The sequence below is a fragment of the Phalacrocorax aristotelis genome, chromosome 1, assembly GCF_949628215.1.
Source record: "Phalacrocorax aristotelis chromosome 1, bGulAri2.1, whole genome shotgun sequence".
NCBI lineage: Eukaryota > Metazoa > Chordata > Aves > Suliformes > Phalacrocoracidae > Phalacrocorax > Phalacrocorax aristotelis.
Genome location: NC_134276.1, coordinates 215,832,715 through 215,851,534, shown reverse-complemented (window position 1 = coordinate 215,851,534; position 18,820 = coordinate 215,832,715). Strand labels below are relative to the sequence as shown.

The following is an 18,820-nucleotide window of genomic DNA, read 5'->3' as shown; positions in this document are numbered from 1 at the left end:
GAACTGCAGTTTTGAATCATTATTTCTTAAAGCAAAGGGACTATTTGTACTTCTTAGCATTGACAGTTTTGCCCCAGGGTCCTAGAAAAATAGCAAGCTTCTTTCCTGGGCAGATGAAATTTTCTTGCTCAGCTGGGTCACGTCCCTGGAAATATCCTGTGCATTTCAATGGGATAACTTTGTACTTTTCCGCTTGCATTTGGTTGAGGGTTTTTTGCCATCCTGCCTCTCCGAGACATTAACTCCCCCCCACCCCAGTGAAAAGTCACCCTGAATTTAGTGTTCCATTTGTGGGGCTGTAACCTCTCCTAGGGATGTGCAGTGCAGGAGTCAGAGGGGACACACAGAAAACCTGGACCTTCTGCACGTATGTGGATCTGCTGTACTATTCGTGCCAGGTCACTGGGCAAGAGAAAAGTTGTGTCACACAGACGGTACCCGGTACTCCTCTGAGTTACATCCCTCACCCTCCAGCTTAAAAGAGGCAACATTGCACTAATGTAAGAAAATCAAGTTAAGGTTAGACACATTCCTGCAAACCTCAAAGCACAGAAGGCACAAAGCAGGGAATCGGACTTATTTTTGTATAACTGTAAACGTTTGCAGATGATAAAGCATATACCCTAACTGTCGTGCCATGAACCAACATGCATCATTTTGTATCTATACATCCAAGCTTATTTAGGACCTCAAAGGGTGTTACAAAACACGAGCTCTGTTCTGTAAACGCTCTGTCTGCTCAGTATCTTTAAAGTTGCTGACACCTTTGGGTACTTTTGTACATATACATACACACGCGCACACTCACATATATATATATAAACATAAGAATCACCTTATCTGCCTGGGAAGCACATCTGGGATGGAAGGCAGCATGTGTTTGGCAGTGTGCAGTACCATTACACTAATGCATCTGCAAATGCACCGGGAGGCTGGCGAGGGGCTATTTGGATAATGGAGTGGCTGGGCTAATAGAATTAGCCTCGCATTCACAGCCTGAGTGGGGAGGAGGGGAACTGTCCCCTTCACTCTTCCCAAGCATCTCCTGACATCTTATTCCCCCATGACAGCCCAGGAAAGGAAGCGGGAAAGGGGGAGTCTTAAAGCGGAGTGAAAATGTGCTCGCAGCACTAACACAGGGCTGTTTTCTGTCCCAGTGAAAACCTTACTGGGGAAACTGGGGAAAACCGTATCACTGGGTGGTGATGCCTTCACCTGGGTGACACGTGTGCGCACAGCCTCCAGGAGCCCTGAGCCACCGTCACGCTTCACAAACCACCCTTCCCTCGAAAGGGGCAAGCTTGGAAATGCATTTGTCATTTGAGCTCCAGACAGCAAATGACACTGATTTAATTAACCCGGTGAGCCCTGCTGGCCTTGTCTATGAGAGCTCAGGACATCATGATGCGTGGAGGCAGGGTGTGGAGTGAGAGGGGAAGGGGCAAAGACACATGGCCATTGGACCATCAGAAGCCATCTCAAAGCACTTTGCTTCTCACAACCAAAAGCCCTTTACAATTAGTCTTGATGTGATTTACATTTACTTTAAGGCATCTGCATAATGGGATATAATGCACAGGAAATGCAGTCACATGCTTCTGAAAGCTTCTGGGGACTTACAGTTCCCAGGGTACACGAAATCTCCCTTTTACTGTGACTGGAAGTGAGTCCAGCCTTTACAGAGCGTGTGTTCATATCCTAAAACGCCAGAAATCTACCTACCAACCTCTCTGACCTGTCAGCTGTATTTATGAAGTGCCCATCATCACGGTCTCTGGGCTTACCCTTGCTTTTCCTCCTCTGCTTTGGATTTATTGGGACCTTGGACTTGTTACTTAGACACTTCCCCCAGGCAGGAGGATTTTCATCTCTAGCAAAGCAAATGGCAGATGAATGTTGCTTTGCTGTCAGTCAGGGGAAGACCAGGGGTTGCTGACAGCTGGACCACCTCTGCCCACCTGTGGCAGGCTTGGTGGGCAGGTTTACTGCCAGAGATCAGTCCTACTTGTAGAAAGTCACCTTGGCCAAGGGCCTGTGAAATTTTAATGCTCCCCACCAAATACTGACTCCTCGAGGGCCTCTAAGTAAGCCTTTTGTAAGGAAGTCGATATTTGTCTGATGTTTCAGTGGATAATGTTGCTTTTCTCTGAATTTCCATTGGACTCTGCCGGCCTCTCCCAAACTCATTGCACAGTGTCAGAAGCAAGATAAAAACATGCAATTAGACTAAAGTGTTCCCTTTGGAGGGTTGTCTACTTCTCCCTGCCTTAACGAGACTTTCTGCTCGGCGCATCCCCCTCAGCAGCACATCTGAGCCCCGTACCTGAGCCTGGGCATAATCACTTTCAGCGTAGAGCCATCCTTTTCCGTTTGGCTTTCCATGACTCTGCTGAGGAATACGTACAGCCAAAACTTAGGTACTCACATACCGCTGGCGAGGAGTGCAGCAGAAACGTCCCAATAAAAGCGAACAGACCAGCAATTTTGCGTGACAAGTGGTGTTCTTCCTCCCACTGGAGATTATGGCAGAACAATCTTGTTACTCCATCACGAGCTGACTTGAGTGGGTCTGGTTTGTTCCACCAGGTAAAGAAGCTCCAGGTTAAATTTTAAGTAGGGCTGTAGCCATACATTGTTAATAGAAGACACACATGTAGGTGCCTCGCTGTACTCAAGCTAACCAGTTAAATCCTGCAGCAAAGATTCCGTTCTGCCCCCGTGGTATGATAATTCTGCCAGTTTGGGCAATTTAGCATCTGTCCTGTGCAGGTCTGAGATGCAGAAGAATCCCGGTGGGGTGAAACTACATATATTACCTTTCAGCTAGCAAAAACACTGCTGCAGGTTAGATTTTGCCAGTTTACCATCCATTTGGGACTCAGTCTAAGTTTACTGTGCCTCCTAAAATGAATAATCTTGTAAACAATGTAGCACTAATACCCTGAACAATTAAAGCCCTTGTTTCTGATTGAAGCTGTAATTCATTATATTTCCATTTGCAAGGCAAGCTAGGCAGATTTCAAAATAAGTGATAGAAAGAGCTAATTTGTATTTCTGTTTGTGCTTGTAGGAGTTAGAAAATAAATCCAAGAAGAGGTAGAAGCCATCATTTCATTGGCAGCTTGGGCGCCTGATAACTGTAGGAGTCTGGACTTAAATAAATGGAAAGGAATTGTTTTCAGGAGTAAAAGGCACAGGACTTGTGGGTGCACCTGCACTGCTGTTTTAAATTTATTCGCATCAGGAGCGAAGTTCTGTAAGAAATCTCCCAGTTGTCCCTACTTACTGGCTTTTCTTTTCATCTCGCAATGGCTCAGACTATATGACCCAAACTCTTTTTGAACAGATTAAACCAGCAGATGTGCTCGAGGACCACAGCAATGCTAATATGTGACCAGTCCAGGTCACCTCAGTGGGGGACACCCACCACCCAAGCAGGGCAGAATAGGACAGCCTGGTCTGGCAGCAGGTCTGTTCAATATTTATCTGGCCAAGAAAGAGAGTGAGTGATGGCTCGTATGAGCAGTGTCATATTTAACAGGTGTCTCCACTTAACCAGAGGTCATAGTGTATACTTTCCTTGAGTGGTGGCATCATTTCATAAAAAAGCTTTTTCATTAATTAAAATCCCTTAACCTTGCATCGTGCTCAGAGTTTGATATAGAAGCTTCATTTTTCTGATCAATATATATTACCATATTTCCTAGAAAGAAGCTTTCATCCCCTCAATTAGCAGATAAAAATAATTGTGTGCATTTGAAAGCATTTTGTGCCTCTAATACCCATTAACTAGATCAGAGTTGCAATTTTCCTGTTCTCATGGACTTTTGTCCAGATCAGTTACCCAAAGGAATGTAAAGCATTGTTTGGTCTCATTCAAATGACATTTCAATAAATGCCAGGGGAAAATGATGATTCTGTACTGCCTTTTTCTTTTCTTTTTTTTTTTTTTAAGAAAGGGGAAAAACTAATGAAAATGCCCTAGCCCATGAATCAGGATTTTCAGCGTTGAGATTTCTACATGGTCTCTGTGTGATCCTGCGCAAGTCACTAATGGCCACATACAGCTCCTTGCAGCAGGGTCTGGCATTTATTTTTATGTAGCACCCTGGGCCACAGGTTTTGATGAGGTTTCCAGAGAGGAACATGGTTATTAATTTATACACAATATTAATGGAATTGGGCAGGAAGGAGGAACTGTTTTATCTCAAAAACCTTCCCTCCTTTCCAACTTTCAACACTCTGGGAGGCCTTTAGGCATTGCGGGCACTCAGGGTCTGGGGGCAGAGCCCTGCAGGTGGATTCATACACCAGCAAAACTTCCTTCTTTCCTCCCACTGGGCTGGAATTAATATTCTTGTTTCAATCCCTTTGTACTGACAACCTAAAAATTAATTGCCTGTGCACGTGAGAGGTGAATGACCAGATGCCCAGGAAAGCACAACAGAATTACTGAGCAATTCCGCTTTAATTAAGTGCATCAGAGAGCTAGGATTGGTGGGGCCCTGTGCTTGATGCCAGTAACATCACTGAGAGGATGTGAAGGGATGAGAAGGACTGCTGCCAAGGGATCGTGGAAGGTACTCAAGGAATACAGAAAGCTTTTTTAATGCTGTCTTCCTTTGAGAAAGCTGGAGCAATAGCAAATAACCATAAAACTACTGGGGCAAAGCTGCAAACACACCAGGGGCGTCCCTCAAGCACTTAGCTCTCTGAGCAGGTCTCTGAGAAGGGGCAGCTTTTATCAATGAGAAGGGAGCACAACAGAGCAGCAGCCGTGAATTCCCTGCCAAAAGGGCAGCATTTTCAACCTCTGCCTAACGTCGTCACTATCCAGACTACCCAAAAGGGAGAAAGCTGGGGACGTCCACTCTTCTGAGCCCAACTCCCTGGTGAACCCCTCGTGTTGTAAAACCAGTTGGGTAGAACAGTTACCCCTGCATGCCTTGGCGCCCACAATGTGAAAGGTGTGCTGAACTAACCTCTCACAATAATGGTGTTAAACAACAGCCCTTAGTTCACGGACTGCAGTAGTGGTTACTGAAGGTTTCTTGCACAGCCTTCTGCAAAACATGTCATGGTGATTCCTGTCCTCACTCGCCAGAGCACAGGCCACCAGGTCAAGCTCACCAAATTAATCTCTGTGAGTTATATGTATATTACAAGGGACCTGTTCACTGTAAAACGCCCATGCAACACCCACATTTCCAAGGTCCTCTTTGGTTCTCACCTTATCCCCCTTGGAAGAAAGGAAGTGCTACGGCCCAAGGAGTTTAGGAGCCCAGAGCTTCTGTCTGTAAAGAGCTTCAAGCCACATTAGTGGAAGATACTACCCAAGAAGAAAGATTTCCTTTTTCTCCTTGCTTGTCCTTCCCACCACTGGCTGGAGAGGCTGAGTGCAGTGCAGCCATCACTGCTGGTACCCAGCTGACAGAGGAGCTGGGACACAGCGGCTTCCTGGCAATACATCCATCCTTCTGGAATGCAGGGCTCATCTGCTAATGACCTGTGGGTAGAGCAGGCTCACTGAGGCAGAAGTGGTGGTATTCATCTTAACTTGCTGTAGCATGTCTCTCTGCATGTGGGTGAAGCACCCAGACACCTAGTGGGAGAGAGAAAATGGCCCTTTCAGGGTGAAATACACTTGGCTTCCTGCAGGTTCAACTTTAGGATAGCATGAATTATCCTCAGCAGTAGCTACATCACTGCAGTGCTTATAAAGGGAGTCAGGCAGCTTATTTGTACGGGGGTATTTGCACTGTCTGTGAATGAAGACGATTCTTTAGCTGTCCTCTATACCACAGCTAAGGGATCCTGGCAGTATCCACTGTCAATGCTCTTTTTTTGCTCAGGATGTCCCCATGGTCCTTACAGAGATGCTTAGGACTCTGGCTGCTCTGCCACCGAGGAGCATCCTCAGATGCTTGTCCAAGACTCCCACCCAAAGGACAGGCTAGGTTGTTGCCAATTGTTCCAGCCATTCTGGCACAGTGCCTGCACGCCCCCTGCCTCCGCTGGGTAATCAATACATTTTCCCCCAAGGAAGTAGTTCTCATCCCCTTGGGAGGGGTCAGCAGTTTCCACTGCCCTTCATTTCTCTCTGTCCCTAGCCTTCTTGCCTAGGTTGCTGCTCTGTGCATCTGAGGTGGGATGAACAGAGGTCATTTTGGGGACTGCTAGCCAAAGAATGACTAGAAATAGATTTTAAGAAGCCACATAATAGTATCAGTTCTTCAGCTTTAAGTCTTAGGGCTTGGACTGAGTACTCTAGCAAATTCATGCTGTACTTCGCTTACAGCCATTGAGATTTTCTTGTCACTCTCTTTTACTCTGGCTACACAAGAGCCCCCAGCCACTCCATAAAGAGAGTGAATGAGACACCACACAGCTTCAAGGGACATAGATCCCAGACTATGAGATGACCCACCTGGAGTTAGTACTATGGCTCGGACACCAAGGAGTGTCAGGATTACTACTAAAGTTAGCTACGGTATTTTAGCCCTCACTTCAGAGTCTCCAAAAAAACCAAACCCACATCACTGCTGTAGGAAATGTGGCTGAGGATCCCAGAGGCAAAAACGCTGACTAAGAACTCCAGAGGAATCAGAAAAATTAGTGATTTGTGGCAAAGTCCTTCAAGGACATTTGTGGGGCTATTTCTTAGAGCGCATGAAGCACACAGAGAGGCCATGACTTTGTGGAAATGGTTCCCTGGATGAGCTGAGGTGTAGAAGATCCTTGGTTTGGTTCTTATGGACAAATTGCAGAAGAGATCAGGACATTCCTCCAAAAGTTTCATTCTTCTCCTGGGCTATTTACTTTCTCCTCTAACCTTCTGGGCAGTGTGACTTCACATGATTCAGCAGCTGTTGTTCACCTGGGACAGGTCTGTGCTCCCCACCATAGATATGTCTGTGCTACCATGAGAGAAAACCCATGGTGTAATATATCTGAAAGCCCAGTGACTATTTTTGCGCTGAGTTTCAGGACAGCCAGAAAAATGCCTGATATTAGGAAACGGTTTGCAAAGAACTGACTGTGCTACAAGAGAACCTCCACTGATCCTTAGATGTCAGACGGTGATCTGTTGAACCCTGGAGTTGTACTTCAATGTATAAAGTTGTTGTTCTATGTAGCATGAAGGTACACTTAATGGAGAGACCTAGATCAAGTGCTAAGGGTTTAGAAACAGGGGAGGATGGACTTCATGTTCAATTATTGGCTGCAGAAAAAGAAAATGCACATTATCTACATGTATCATCATTTAGAGGTCTTTTCCAACCTTTAAAGGTCTTTTCCAACCTTAATGATTCTATAAGATGTGTAGACGCAGCACTTCAGGGCATGGTTTAGGAGACACGGTAGCGTTGGGTTGACAGTTGGACTTGATGATCCTTGAGGTCTTGATGGACTTGATGATCCTAGAGGTGTTTTCCAACCTTAATGATTCTATGATTCTATTCTATTCTATGACTGAAACCTCAAAGGTGCTGTCAAGTCTTGGTAGAGGTACAATGGAAAAGCTGGGCATAACCTATGAATCAAATAACAAAGAACTGCAAAAGACTAGTAAAAAATGAAAAATAACCTCAAAACAGTGGAGATTTTGGCATATGCAGCATGGTGTTGCTACCAGTCAGCACAGTACCACTGGAAGCCTTTGGGCAGTACTAGGAATGTGGCCAGACAGGAAATTGCAGGAAAAAATTAAGAGCATCTAGAGGTCTTCACTGAAGCTGAGCACATAGAAACCTTGCAGGACAGCCCTAATCACAACATATATGCATTTGCTGTGGCAGTCCAGGGCAGCGGCCCAAGTCTAGCATGGTATCTCAGTGCCTGAAGGTATAGAAGTGATCATCTGGCAAAGATCAGCTCCAGCCTAGTTAAGTGGAAAGTGAACAGCCATCTATAGTATCTAAAGCAAACTGTATCTCTGTCTTTTTATGTGCCCGCAAAGATACTGGATTTCTGCACTGCTCCTTTAATTTTTGTGGCATTCTGCTTATTTCTGTGGTGTGCATAAACTTGCAGTCTGTTCATAAAAATATAAGATCACAGCATGGTCTGCTTTATATCTGTATATATATGCAGACACACAATGTTTCTCCCAGCATGCAGAATGAATAAATTCTGGAGTAATTTTTCATTGTTGCCTTTATGAGCTTCAAGGAAAAAAAACCTAAAAAACTAATAAATAATTTATTCCAATGAAATTGCTATTTACTACGCTGTATGCTGGACCTTAGCTAGCCCAGTCAGCACATGGGCTCCTGGACATTTTCTCTATATTGTTTATTTCTGTATTTTTTTTTCAGGCACTGTATGAAGTCTCTGTGTGCGTATATGCATGCATGTGAGAGCATGTGTACCTGAAGGCAAGAAACAGGATGAAAGAGACATGGTTTCTTTCTGTCCGTACATGCTTTCTGCATGTGTGTAAAGAAGAGCTCTCACCCTCTGTTTTAGACGTGCAGGCTCCCCTTACAGTGCAACACAAATGACAGGTACAGGACACCTCTCTTCAAGAATAGCACCGGTCCCTGGTGGTCAGTAGAGTTGCTGGGGCACTTTCCTTTTCATCCTAAAAAGGCATTTAAAATACGCCAGGTGAACTGTGTCCTCTTTGTATATACGTATGCATACAGTGTAAACACGTGTGGTTTTTATGTAGTTGACCATAATAATGTGGTTTTGTGTGTTTGTATAATGAACACATTACTGTTTCGCTTACTGTGCACATATAGGTGGGTATATGGGGTGGGGGGTGCTGTAGGTACAAGTACGTGCCTAACCACAAGACACATGACTATACTGGTGTTATGTTACACAGCGTAATAAAGCACTAGGGGAAAAAAAAACAGAAGGAAAGGAAAAAAGAATGAATCTGTGTATCTCTCCTGAGGGTGTGTCTTAGGAGTACCAAAAAAGTGACAGAGTTATCTTTCCAGCTTGTTGTAACCGATGAGGAGCTAAAGCTACCTACGCGCTAACATCTTGCTCTGTGTTACGTGGTTTAAGCTGTAAGGCTCTGATCCACACGGCCACAGATAAAGGTGGCTTTTTGGTCTCTTCATGAAGCCCTATTCACCTCAGCGCATAGGTTGGTGCGTTGGTATTTGCATCCTGGTAAAGTTCCTGCCTGATTTTGGGACTTGGCTCATGGAAATGGTCCCATGGTCCTCAGTGGGATGACTCACAGGTGTACGATTTACACACAGGGGCAGGAGATGCAGTGCTAACACAAATGCATTAGTAACCAGGGTGCTGGGCTAGGCTTTAAGGAACGGGGCTTTGCTGCTGACCTGAGAGGTAAATAATTTCTATTTTTTCTCTTTTTTATTCTGATCTCTAGGAGATCAATTAATTTCATCTCCAATGCCTTGAAGCTCCTTTTTCCCTGCATTTTATTCTGCTCTTGTCCATTTAGACTTGGGCCAAAATGTCTTTTACTACTTGTCTGCAGCAGGGCACAACACAGTGGGATTCTTCTCTCAGCAGGGTACTCTTGACATATAAATAAAGTAGTACAGATAAATGATTACTTTGCCACTGGGCTTGTTCAATGGCTGATGCTTAAATGAAACAATCCACAAATTCACGCAGAGATGCATGTAAAACAGCGACTTGGGAAGAGCAATGCCTGAGCTCTTCCCTTGCTAATTCCAGCAGCTGGTTTGCATTGGTAAAGGCAGACTAAAACCTGAGATAGGAGCCTGGGATGTGACATCCCTGCAAGATGAGGTCTTAGGGAGATGAGACTAGAGCTGGGGAAACAAAGAAGAGGGGAACAAACAGGGCTCTGGGTCGCTGTTGCTCTAGATTATTGCTGCCAGTTGCTCAGGCACGCTCTATGTGATTACCATTTCCAAGTGAGCCCAGATCTGTATTTCCCTTAATGTGCCACGGCTGCTTCTCCTGACCTCTTTCACGCTGCCTATTACCTCAGCTCTGCTTCCCCTCCATTCTGATCGAATTACTAAAGCACACAGTGGAGTCTCTTGGCTCAACAAAATTTAATGACAGTGACAACAGAGGAGGATAATAAAGATAAATCAGCTGCTCCCAGGAAGGAAAGATGAAGTAACAACAGAGTGAGTTAGAAGGCTACACCATGAAGTGACCCTGGCAAATGAATGGTCCTCGTCATCCCTTTCATCTCAAGTCTGCATTTCTTCTGTTTTGGGGGGAATTTGACAGGGAAGAGTAGAAGGGAGAGGGGACTGAGGGACTAGAGATTTCTGCCTTAGGCACACACTTGCTGGGGACCTTGGGCACATCACTCCACCTCTTCAGTGTCTCCTCCTTGAGGCTGTAGGTTGAGGACATACCGGGAGAAGTCTTTCATTAGGCAAACTGTAAAGAACATGTCAGCTGTGGGGTTTTCATCTCATCTGTAGCCCTGCATACTAATGTGATCCACACAGTTAGTAAAGGGAAATTATGTTTGTGAAGGAGCTCCAGTAAGAGCACCATCTTGCTCAATGCCTATAGATCACTCGGCACACCAAATCACGTTAATCCAGCTTTTTCTGATGAGTGTTCTCACGGAAGCCAATGGAAGCAGGCTCGTGTCTTTGTTTGGCAAGGAAACCGTGTTTGGCAGGAGCGCTGTGAAAGGTTAGGTCTCATGCCTAGCCTTGCCGACCAGCTAAGGTCGGATGAGGAGTCCAGGGCTTCAGTCAAAGGCATCCAGAGCGTGATGGGCACAGAGGTCATCTCATCGTCCCAGGTACAGCAGGAGAGAAGAGGCAGTAACCAAACTCGATCTGAGCTTCACACCTCACCCACTCCTCCTCAAACAGAGGGACCAGCTCCTGGGACTGCGATAGCTGTCAATAGTTCCTGTACCGACCACCTCCGCCTCCCTCCTAAAGACAAGCAGGGACAGAGCCTGCAATGACTGTGCCTGTTGCAACTGCTTTTCTGACATTCACCATGTTTCCAGTTGCAGAGCATTTGCTGTTTAATGATAAGTACTGAAAAAAAACCCCAACCTTCCAGTTGCAATCACATTCCTTGCCTCTCCCCTCCCAACAGGTTGTTAAATTGTTAAATGTTTGCTGCATTGATCTAAACAGCGGAACACGAAACAGTGAGCTGTAGTTGAGACCTCCTGCAAGCTCAATAAACTTAATGGACATCCCCAAGAACTTTAACTGGGAAGATTTAGTTCCTGTAGAAGAAGGAAACAAATACCCGGAGCAGCTTTGTCTGCCTGTTGTCCCTCATTTTGCCAGAAACAGCTGTTCATGCTGGGATTAGCTCAGAGGTTTGTACTGAGCAGAGACTGACTCACGAGAACAAGATCAGGAGATCATTACATCTCAGCGCAGGCTCCAACTGCTTCAGGCTGCACAGGGAGAGAGAAAATTAACCGGAGTAGGAGCCCAATCTGCAGAAGCGCTGCACAAATTCTGTGCGTGACAGCGGAGCGGGAGAAGGGAGCGCCTCCGCTCTGCGGGAAGAGTGCTGCAGGTCTCGGGACGAAGCCCCAGCCTGGGGGATGGAGGCGGCGGCTGCTGAGAAGGCAGCGGTGGCTTGTCATACTGATTTTCTTGCTCTTCTGCCTTCCCTTAATGGAGCCCCTTTGTTCAGGATTCATGTAAGACAAATGCTCGGAACAGAAGGAATTGAAATGGATTATTTTACGAAGACCTTAATTATTCAGAAATTCCACATCCCTCCGGACACTGAGTGCAGAATTGCTGTTGTGGGGAACAAACTATCTCCCCATCTTATCAAAGGAGGTGGCAGAGCCTTCACCCTAGCATGCATTTCCCTTCTAAGTGTAATCTCACTTCGTTGGTAAAATGGGTGACCTGGGTTGGGAAGTCGTGCTGGACTGATTATAACAGCTCGAGAAACCCACGAGTGGAGAGCATCTGCAGGAACACAAGATAGCATCAGACGAGCACTCTCCATCCTCAGCTGACTGTTGCCATAAGTAAGGAAGGAGTTTCCCTCTACCCAACAGGACAATTTAATATGATATGGATTATCAGAGGCATTACAGCAAGAGAGCGCCTACTGGTTTAGCAGCAATGTGGCTTTGAAACAACTTGTTTTCTAACAATGAGGAAAGCTCGGGAGGGGAGGGGAGGAGAGAAGGAGGTTAAAAGGTTGCTTGGGCAGTCTTTCACAGTAAAGCTCTGTTCGTAACTCAGGGGCTCCTCTCTACACATCCTGGTCAGAGGGTCGCTTGTGGTTCGAAACAGCTCTGCAGCCTGTCCTTATAAGCCCTGAGTAGCCCACAGGGCTTCACCAGACAGACCCTCACCCCCAGTTTAATGCTGATGTGAACTTAGGGTCACCTTTCTCTGTGTTTCTGTCTTTCAGGCTAGGACTTCCTCCCCCCTTCAGCCCTGTAACATAATAAACAATGACCTGAAATGATCAGTAAGCCCATTCCTCCATGGGTAAGTCATCATTGCCTGAAACAGAGCAGTCCGCACTTTCGTCGTCTATTGATGGCTGCTGCTAAGTCTTTTTTTTCCTATTTTTTTTTTCACTACTTATAAAATAACTCACTAGTGTCATGGCCCAGTAATTAAACCACAGAGCACCAAAGACTGTATGAAATCTCCATTGACAACAAGACCTAGACTTGCTGCATCAGGGTTTAGGTAACTATCTGAAGATGGTATTTATAAGCCATCCAAACTGACCTTGTGCCTTTTGCCAAAATGTGACCACCGCGCGTGCCATTGAGATTGCAGACAGGTTAAAATGCAGTCACCTCCGAGGAGGCTCGTTCACAGCAGCATGTGTGGGACAGCCAGCTGAAGGACACAGAGCCCAGCTGAAATGGCAGAGGCACGTTCAGCAGGGTGCAAAGACATTGAACCTTGGTTTGCTCTAATTAATGCTCCCGAAGCCTAGTATACCCTTCCATATTGGCCAATGACCTGGAGTCGTGTTTTACTACTCAGCCTCACCAGCTCTGCCCTGCAGGAATGGTACATACATGCTGGTATATACATGCTGGCACCGTCTCTTTCTTCTCCAGTGGGGAAATAGATGAAACTTCATGTTTCCCCTGTGTTAGGTCACAAAAGTGTTATTTTGGGCACCTTCCAGAACTAATTCATTACTTGTCATCTTCAGAGTGACGACAATGTAAGGCTCTGCCACATGCCGTATTGATCCCTTGACTTGATTAGTTGGTGTATTGAATACCCCTGCTTTTCTAATCTAATTAATGCAAGATAAATACTCTGTGTTGGGGCCTGGAGTCACGTTCTAAGAGTAATCAGGGAGTGGGACTGATTGAAACCAGAAGGTTTCAGGGATAATTTATGGACTACTTGACACTGTTGGCAGGTTGGGGTATTTTGGAGGGCTCCATGTGGTCTCTAGCTCAAAATCACCTCTTCAGCAGGCTCCACACCCAAATTCCTCCTCATCCCTCCGTATGATAACTTTAGGTTTGAAGGGGTTTAATCCCTGGGGTGAGACAGCACCTTGGGGGTCAGAACATCTGGCGTCACAACCCACCAGCAGTGGGACACTGTACTAGCATGGCAAAAAAAAGACACTTCCTTTATGACTTTGAGAAAATCACCAAAACATGCTTTGACAAAATTATACAGCGCTGGGCACATGAGGACTTTGTTTTTGTTTAGAAATCTATAGATTGATGTGTAGCTTCACTTGAGATTGTCCCTGTTTCAGTGCAGGTGTTGGTGTTTCAAGACAAGTGAATGCTCTGGATCAATAGTATAACAGGACTAGGGAATGTGACGATGTTAATTCATGTCACATGCATGAATTAATTAACTCATCCCCACTATGACTTAAGTAACACTCACAATTACCATTGTGATGAAGAGGGAAATGAGGCAGGGGGAGTTGTCATGGCCAACTAAAGGAAGTGTGTGCTGCAGACTTAGGGAGCTCCGGGGAATGAGCTTAGTCCCAGTCACTTCCAAAGGTAGGTCCTTTCTCTTATAGGAGGAAGCCAGTGAATTGTCATAAGGATTCATCTTCCCCCTGATTTGTGTTGTCTTCCATCTGTGGGGGCTCTTATGACACCCTGGCCAAATGACATTCATCCCCCTACGCCTTGATGAACATCTGGATGTGGGATCACCTCCTGCAGCCTCTCTCCAAGCCTGGGAACACATTGCAACAGAGAGCAGACAGGCTATGGAGAAGTGAGGGGTGGAAGGGTGGAAATCCAGTGCAGTCTATGGAGAAACTGGTCTTGAATGTCTCTGTCTTCCACCAAAGTGTGGGACAAGAGTCTGTTGTGAGGTGAAAGGTGTGGTGGACAGTGAGGGTTGGGCCAAGGTCTGTCTCCCCTAATTGCAACTGCAAGGTCCTGCCCCTGGGGAGGAACAACCCCCCGCACCAGCACAGGCTGGGGGGGACCTGCTGGAGAGCGGCTCTGCTGAGAGGGTCCTGGCAGTGCTGGGGGGCAGCGAGGTGACCCTGAGCCAGCACCGGGCCCTTGGGGCCAAGGAGGCCAAGGGTGTCCTGGGGTGCATGGAAAGGAGTGTGGGCAGCAGGGCGAGGGAGGTTCTCCTCCCCCTCTGCTCTGCCCCAGGGAGGCCACATCTGGGGGGCTGTGTCCAGTTCTGGGCCCCCCAGTTCAAGAAGGGCAGGGAACTGCTGGAGCAAGGCCAGCGCAGAGCTGCCAAGGTGATCAGGGGCTGGAGCATCTCCCTGGTGAGGAAAGGCTGAGAGACCTGGGCTTGTTCAGCCTGGAGAAGAGAAGGCTGAGGGGGGATCTCATCAGTGCTTATAAATACCTGAAGGGTGGGTGTCAGGAGGATGGGGCCGGGCTCTTTTCAGCGGTGCCCAAGGCCAGGCCAAGGGGCAACGGGCACAAGCTGGAACACGGGAAGTTCCACCTGAACATGAGGCCAAACCCCTTTGCTGTGCGGGTGCCAGAGCAGGGGCACAGGCTGCCCAGAGAGGCTGTGGGGTCCCTTCCCTGGAGACATTCACCCCCCGCCTGGACGCGGCCCTGTGCCCCTGCTCTGGGGGTGCCTGCTCCAGCAGGGGGTGGGACGGGGTGAGCTCCAGAGGTCCCTGCCAGCCCCCACCAGTCTGTGATGCTGTGATTCTGTGATTGCAAACACACCATGCTTGGGATGGCGTGAAAATATTTTCAGGGAATGGGGAGCAGGGGCACAGGGTCACTGATGGCAATGGCAGGGCCATTTATTCCAATTTCTTTCTTTTGCATATGAGTTTTCCCAGGCGAGAGCACAACATACACAGCCAGGGGAAGGCAAGGGCAAGTTCAGCAGCCAGATGTAATTGCATTTTCCTCCACAATTGCCCCCGGGGCTAAGCCAAGACCCTTCTGCGCCTGTCTCTCTCCTCACAATGCATCATAGAGAATTGGTGTAAAATCCAGTTAAAAGGCCAGTCTTGGGTCTCAGCTGCTGCGGCATAAATTGTGGATGAATTTTTCCTCTCCTGTATACGCCTGACGGGTTTTGTTATCCAGCCCCATATGGCTGGGTTGCATTTCTTCTCTCAGCTTGGTCATTGGTCTCTCGTCACAGCCCTGCTAGCTGCTTGTGAGCTCTTTCTGAGCAAGGCTGTACTTCAGGCTCCGTGTTTTACAGCGGTGTCATTACAGAAAGATATCTCTTCCTACACGTGTAAAAGGGAGCTCAAGATTGATAGTGTGTTGGAGTGGGTAATCACAAATCCAGCTGCCCCAAGGTAGCTGAGAACAGAGATGGTGCAGGGCAGGGGGGAAAGGGTAGTGGGGCCTGAGGGAGCTTTGTAGGGTACATTTATCACACTCTTGGCGAAGAGATGCAATTTATATGGACAGAGCATAAATCCTGTTCAAGTTGCACAAAACTCCATATGGGCAGCTGAGCACCTGGGTCTGCTGTGATGCTGGAACCTGGGGCCTGAGACGGTGCTGCCGTGGTCATCCCACCAGCTCTCTGGCTCTTCCCCTTGCCTTTTCTGCACTGCCTCTTCTCTTTCACCTTTTGGTAACCCCCATCTTCTGCCCACCTACGAGCCAGCTGCTCTCCCAGACTTGTGCAGCAGTGCTGGCTCTGTCAGGGTGCAAGTGGATGGGAAGGGCATTTCCCTGTGTTCTGCTCACCATGAGACTTCTCTGCTGGAGTTACTGAGTCCACTGGAAAACTCCTGCTTTCTCCTCACCAAGCCTTTCACCTGAGTAGGCTCTGCTCTACGGATCGCTCTCATGGTTGCCAGGATGTTGCAACAGGCAGTGTTGATAACACGCTCCAGCAGAGACCTTGTAAATGATCTCGTTTTACTTATCCCCAGACCATGGAGGGCACCTCTTATCTCCTTGACTGTCCCAGCGACAACCCCTCCACGCCATGCACCGTGGCGGTGGGTGCACATGCTTACCCTTCTTCTGCTACATCAGCACGGGCCGCAGGTCCACCTGCACTCAGCCTTTCACGCAGGGAGGATGTAATTGCATTTTCCGAGCGTGGGAGCCACCCCTGTGCTTGTGCCGTGAGCACCAGGTCCCGTGGGCTGGTGGTTGCACATGCACCTGCACGGGTCTCCTCCCTGCCCTACCTCATGTACCCCCAAAGTCATCACACTGATGTTTTCTGGGCACAACAGCTGCTTTCAGGGCTGCTTGGGCCCTTTTGGACTAGGGTACAGTTGTTGTAAAGCATGGTACTGCCTGCCCAGGGATGGATTTACTGGTGATAAGGGCGCTGTCGCACTTGTTCTTGCTGGCTTACATGCCGTACCACCATACCCTCCCTGAAAATCTACAGTGCATATCCCTCCTATATCTATTAATTTGCCTCCTAGCATCTGATGGGAAGGCTTGTCTACTTTTTCATAATCCTGAAAAACTCTTTTCCTTTTGGTCTAATATACTGGAACACAGAATAGTAAATTCTCTGTTATTTTGTCCCTGTCATTGCACAGTCACTCTTCTCTGGATTTAGGCCATCCTTTGTACACTCTGGTTTCCACTTCCAATTTACAACTGCAGATTTGCCATTTGGCAAGAGTCTGCAGACACACATAGAGTGGTCCTAAGAACTTGGAATAAGCTTTGGAAATTAAATAATAAATAAGGATACTCCTCCCTTCCCGACACATGCTACGTGTTGCTTCAGCAAATGTTGAATAAATCACCGAGCTATGCAGTAATAAATCTTTCATGAGATTAGGACCATCTGAACTTCGGCGATTGTGTGGGGAATGTATAAATTTCACATGCAGATATAGTGTAAAAAAATCTTTAGATTAGTTATTAACTTCGGAAACACTTGATGAGTTTTGATTCATTAAGTGTTTCACAGTCTTGTTAATTTAATAAGTACCAGTGAGGCTGTAATGTAAGACAACAATCAGTAATTTGGAGGGGGGAAATAATAAAGTAGTCATTACACAGCAGAATGTTTAATCAAAGAATGTGGAAACTTACAGTTTCACATTAATTTGGAAAGGTTGGAGATTTAAAATTAATATTAGCTCTGACACAAGGAGGCTTTCTCTACAAGCAGATAGGGCTTATATAATTGCTTAGAACAGAATTAAAATGCCTGTAATTTTAATGGCTTCACCTCTTTAACTGGATCCCCAGGCTCCATAGGTAGAATTGAAATAGAGCTAAAACAGCCGTGGTCCTTTAAATCCCTGAGTAAAGCTCATCTGTGGAGATGTGGCTACCTGTAGCACTAGGGTGACAAATCACGATGCAATTAGGCTCCTGTTGAGGAGAGCAGTTAAGCACCTGCCTTAATGTAAACAGGTACTGAAGTACCCCCCTGCATGGTAGAATCCATAGGGAGGAAGTTCTTTACTGAATTTTGGACTTCCAAAGATATCAGCAATTCACAGCCTCAGCAGGACCAAATAGGATGTTCGGGGGAAACCTGGGCATTGATTAGTGCTCAGTCTTGCCCTGGTTCTGGTTCCACCCAGCCTTATCTTAGGGTTACCCTGTGTCTCATGCAGCATCACTGCTTTCCATCAGCTGCCTTTTGCCTTCGGGTTGGTGTCTACCTTATTTTGGGCTAAACCTGTTGGCTTTAAGAACGAGAAACTAAGAAACAAAGTCTCTGCATGACTCTTCCTGCTGTTCCCTCAGCAATTTTGGGACTCATTCCCAAATTTCAATAAAATAAGTCACAGCCAAAGATATGTGTGTTTTGATGACTGATGGTGGACATTGTTCTCCACTTGGGAGATTAAAAAGTCTCACCGTAGGAGCAATGTAGAGAATACATCCCTGTGAGGTACACTGGAAACCTTCAGAACTGCAGAACAACTTGCAAATGGCATGATTGCTCAGCATATAACAAAGGCCCGATACCCAACAGAAATGGTCAAACATTTGGCATTTCTCCATAACTGGGTGTAAGAAAGGCCACGTGCAGGTAGAGCCTTCAGAAATAGATGGGAAGAGCTCATCTATCAGTCCTCATAGCTTTGTTCTTCCCTGTTCTCTGTCAACTAATTTCGCAGGGTTAAGATGGTATTTCAGAAGCCACGATGACTCCCTCGGTGGGCAAGTGTGGGCTTACATGAAATATTGTGATGGATTTTCAGAGCCCATAGGCCTATATGGATGTCGAGTGTGCTTCCTGGCAGCTCGGTGTCTGCATATCTAAGGTGATGTTCTGGGATGTCTCTTCCAGAATCGTACTCAAGGCTTAACAACAGAAAAAGAAGTGACCATTCATTCATGAGACCATCCCACATTTTGCTCAGAGCTTGGAGCTATGTAAGAAATTTGGGAATTTTGGCACTGATCAGCAAATTTCAGACTTTGGTATTCTTCTAGTGCTTTGTGCTCGAAAGGAGAGAGGTCCCAGGAAGCTGAGGCATAGCAAGCCAC

The 18,820-nt window shown here is 46.7% G+C and overlaps 1 protein-coding gene across 5 annotated transcripts in view; it reads left to right on the top strand.

The window, feature by feature from the left end:
- The window catches only part of PLXNA4 (plexin A4), a 460,615-nt gene that overhangs the window by 243,809 nt on the left and 197,986 nt on the right, over positions 1–18,820 (top strand). The window contains exon 5 of one of the 5 annotated variants that reach the window (XM_075081688.1): positions 3,071–4,070. The exons of the other annotated variants lie outside the window; for them this stretch is intronic. Coding sequence (XP_074937789.1) covers positions 3,071–3,100 — 30 coding nt within the window. The 3' untranslated portion in view covers positions 3,101–4,070. Of the gene's footprint in view, positions 1–3,070; positions 4,071–18,820 lie in introns of those variants that run through there. 5 annotated transcript variants of the gene reach the window in all.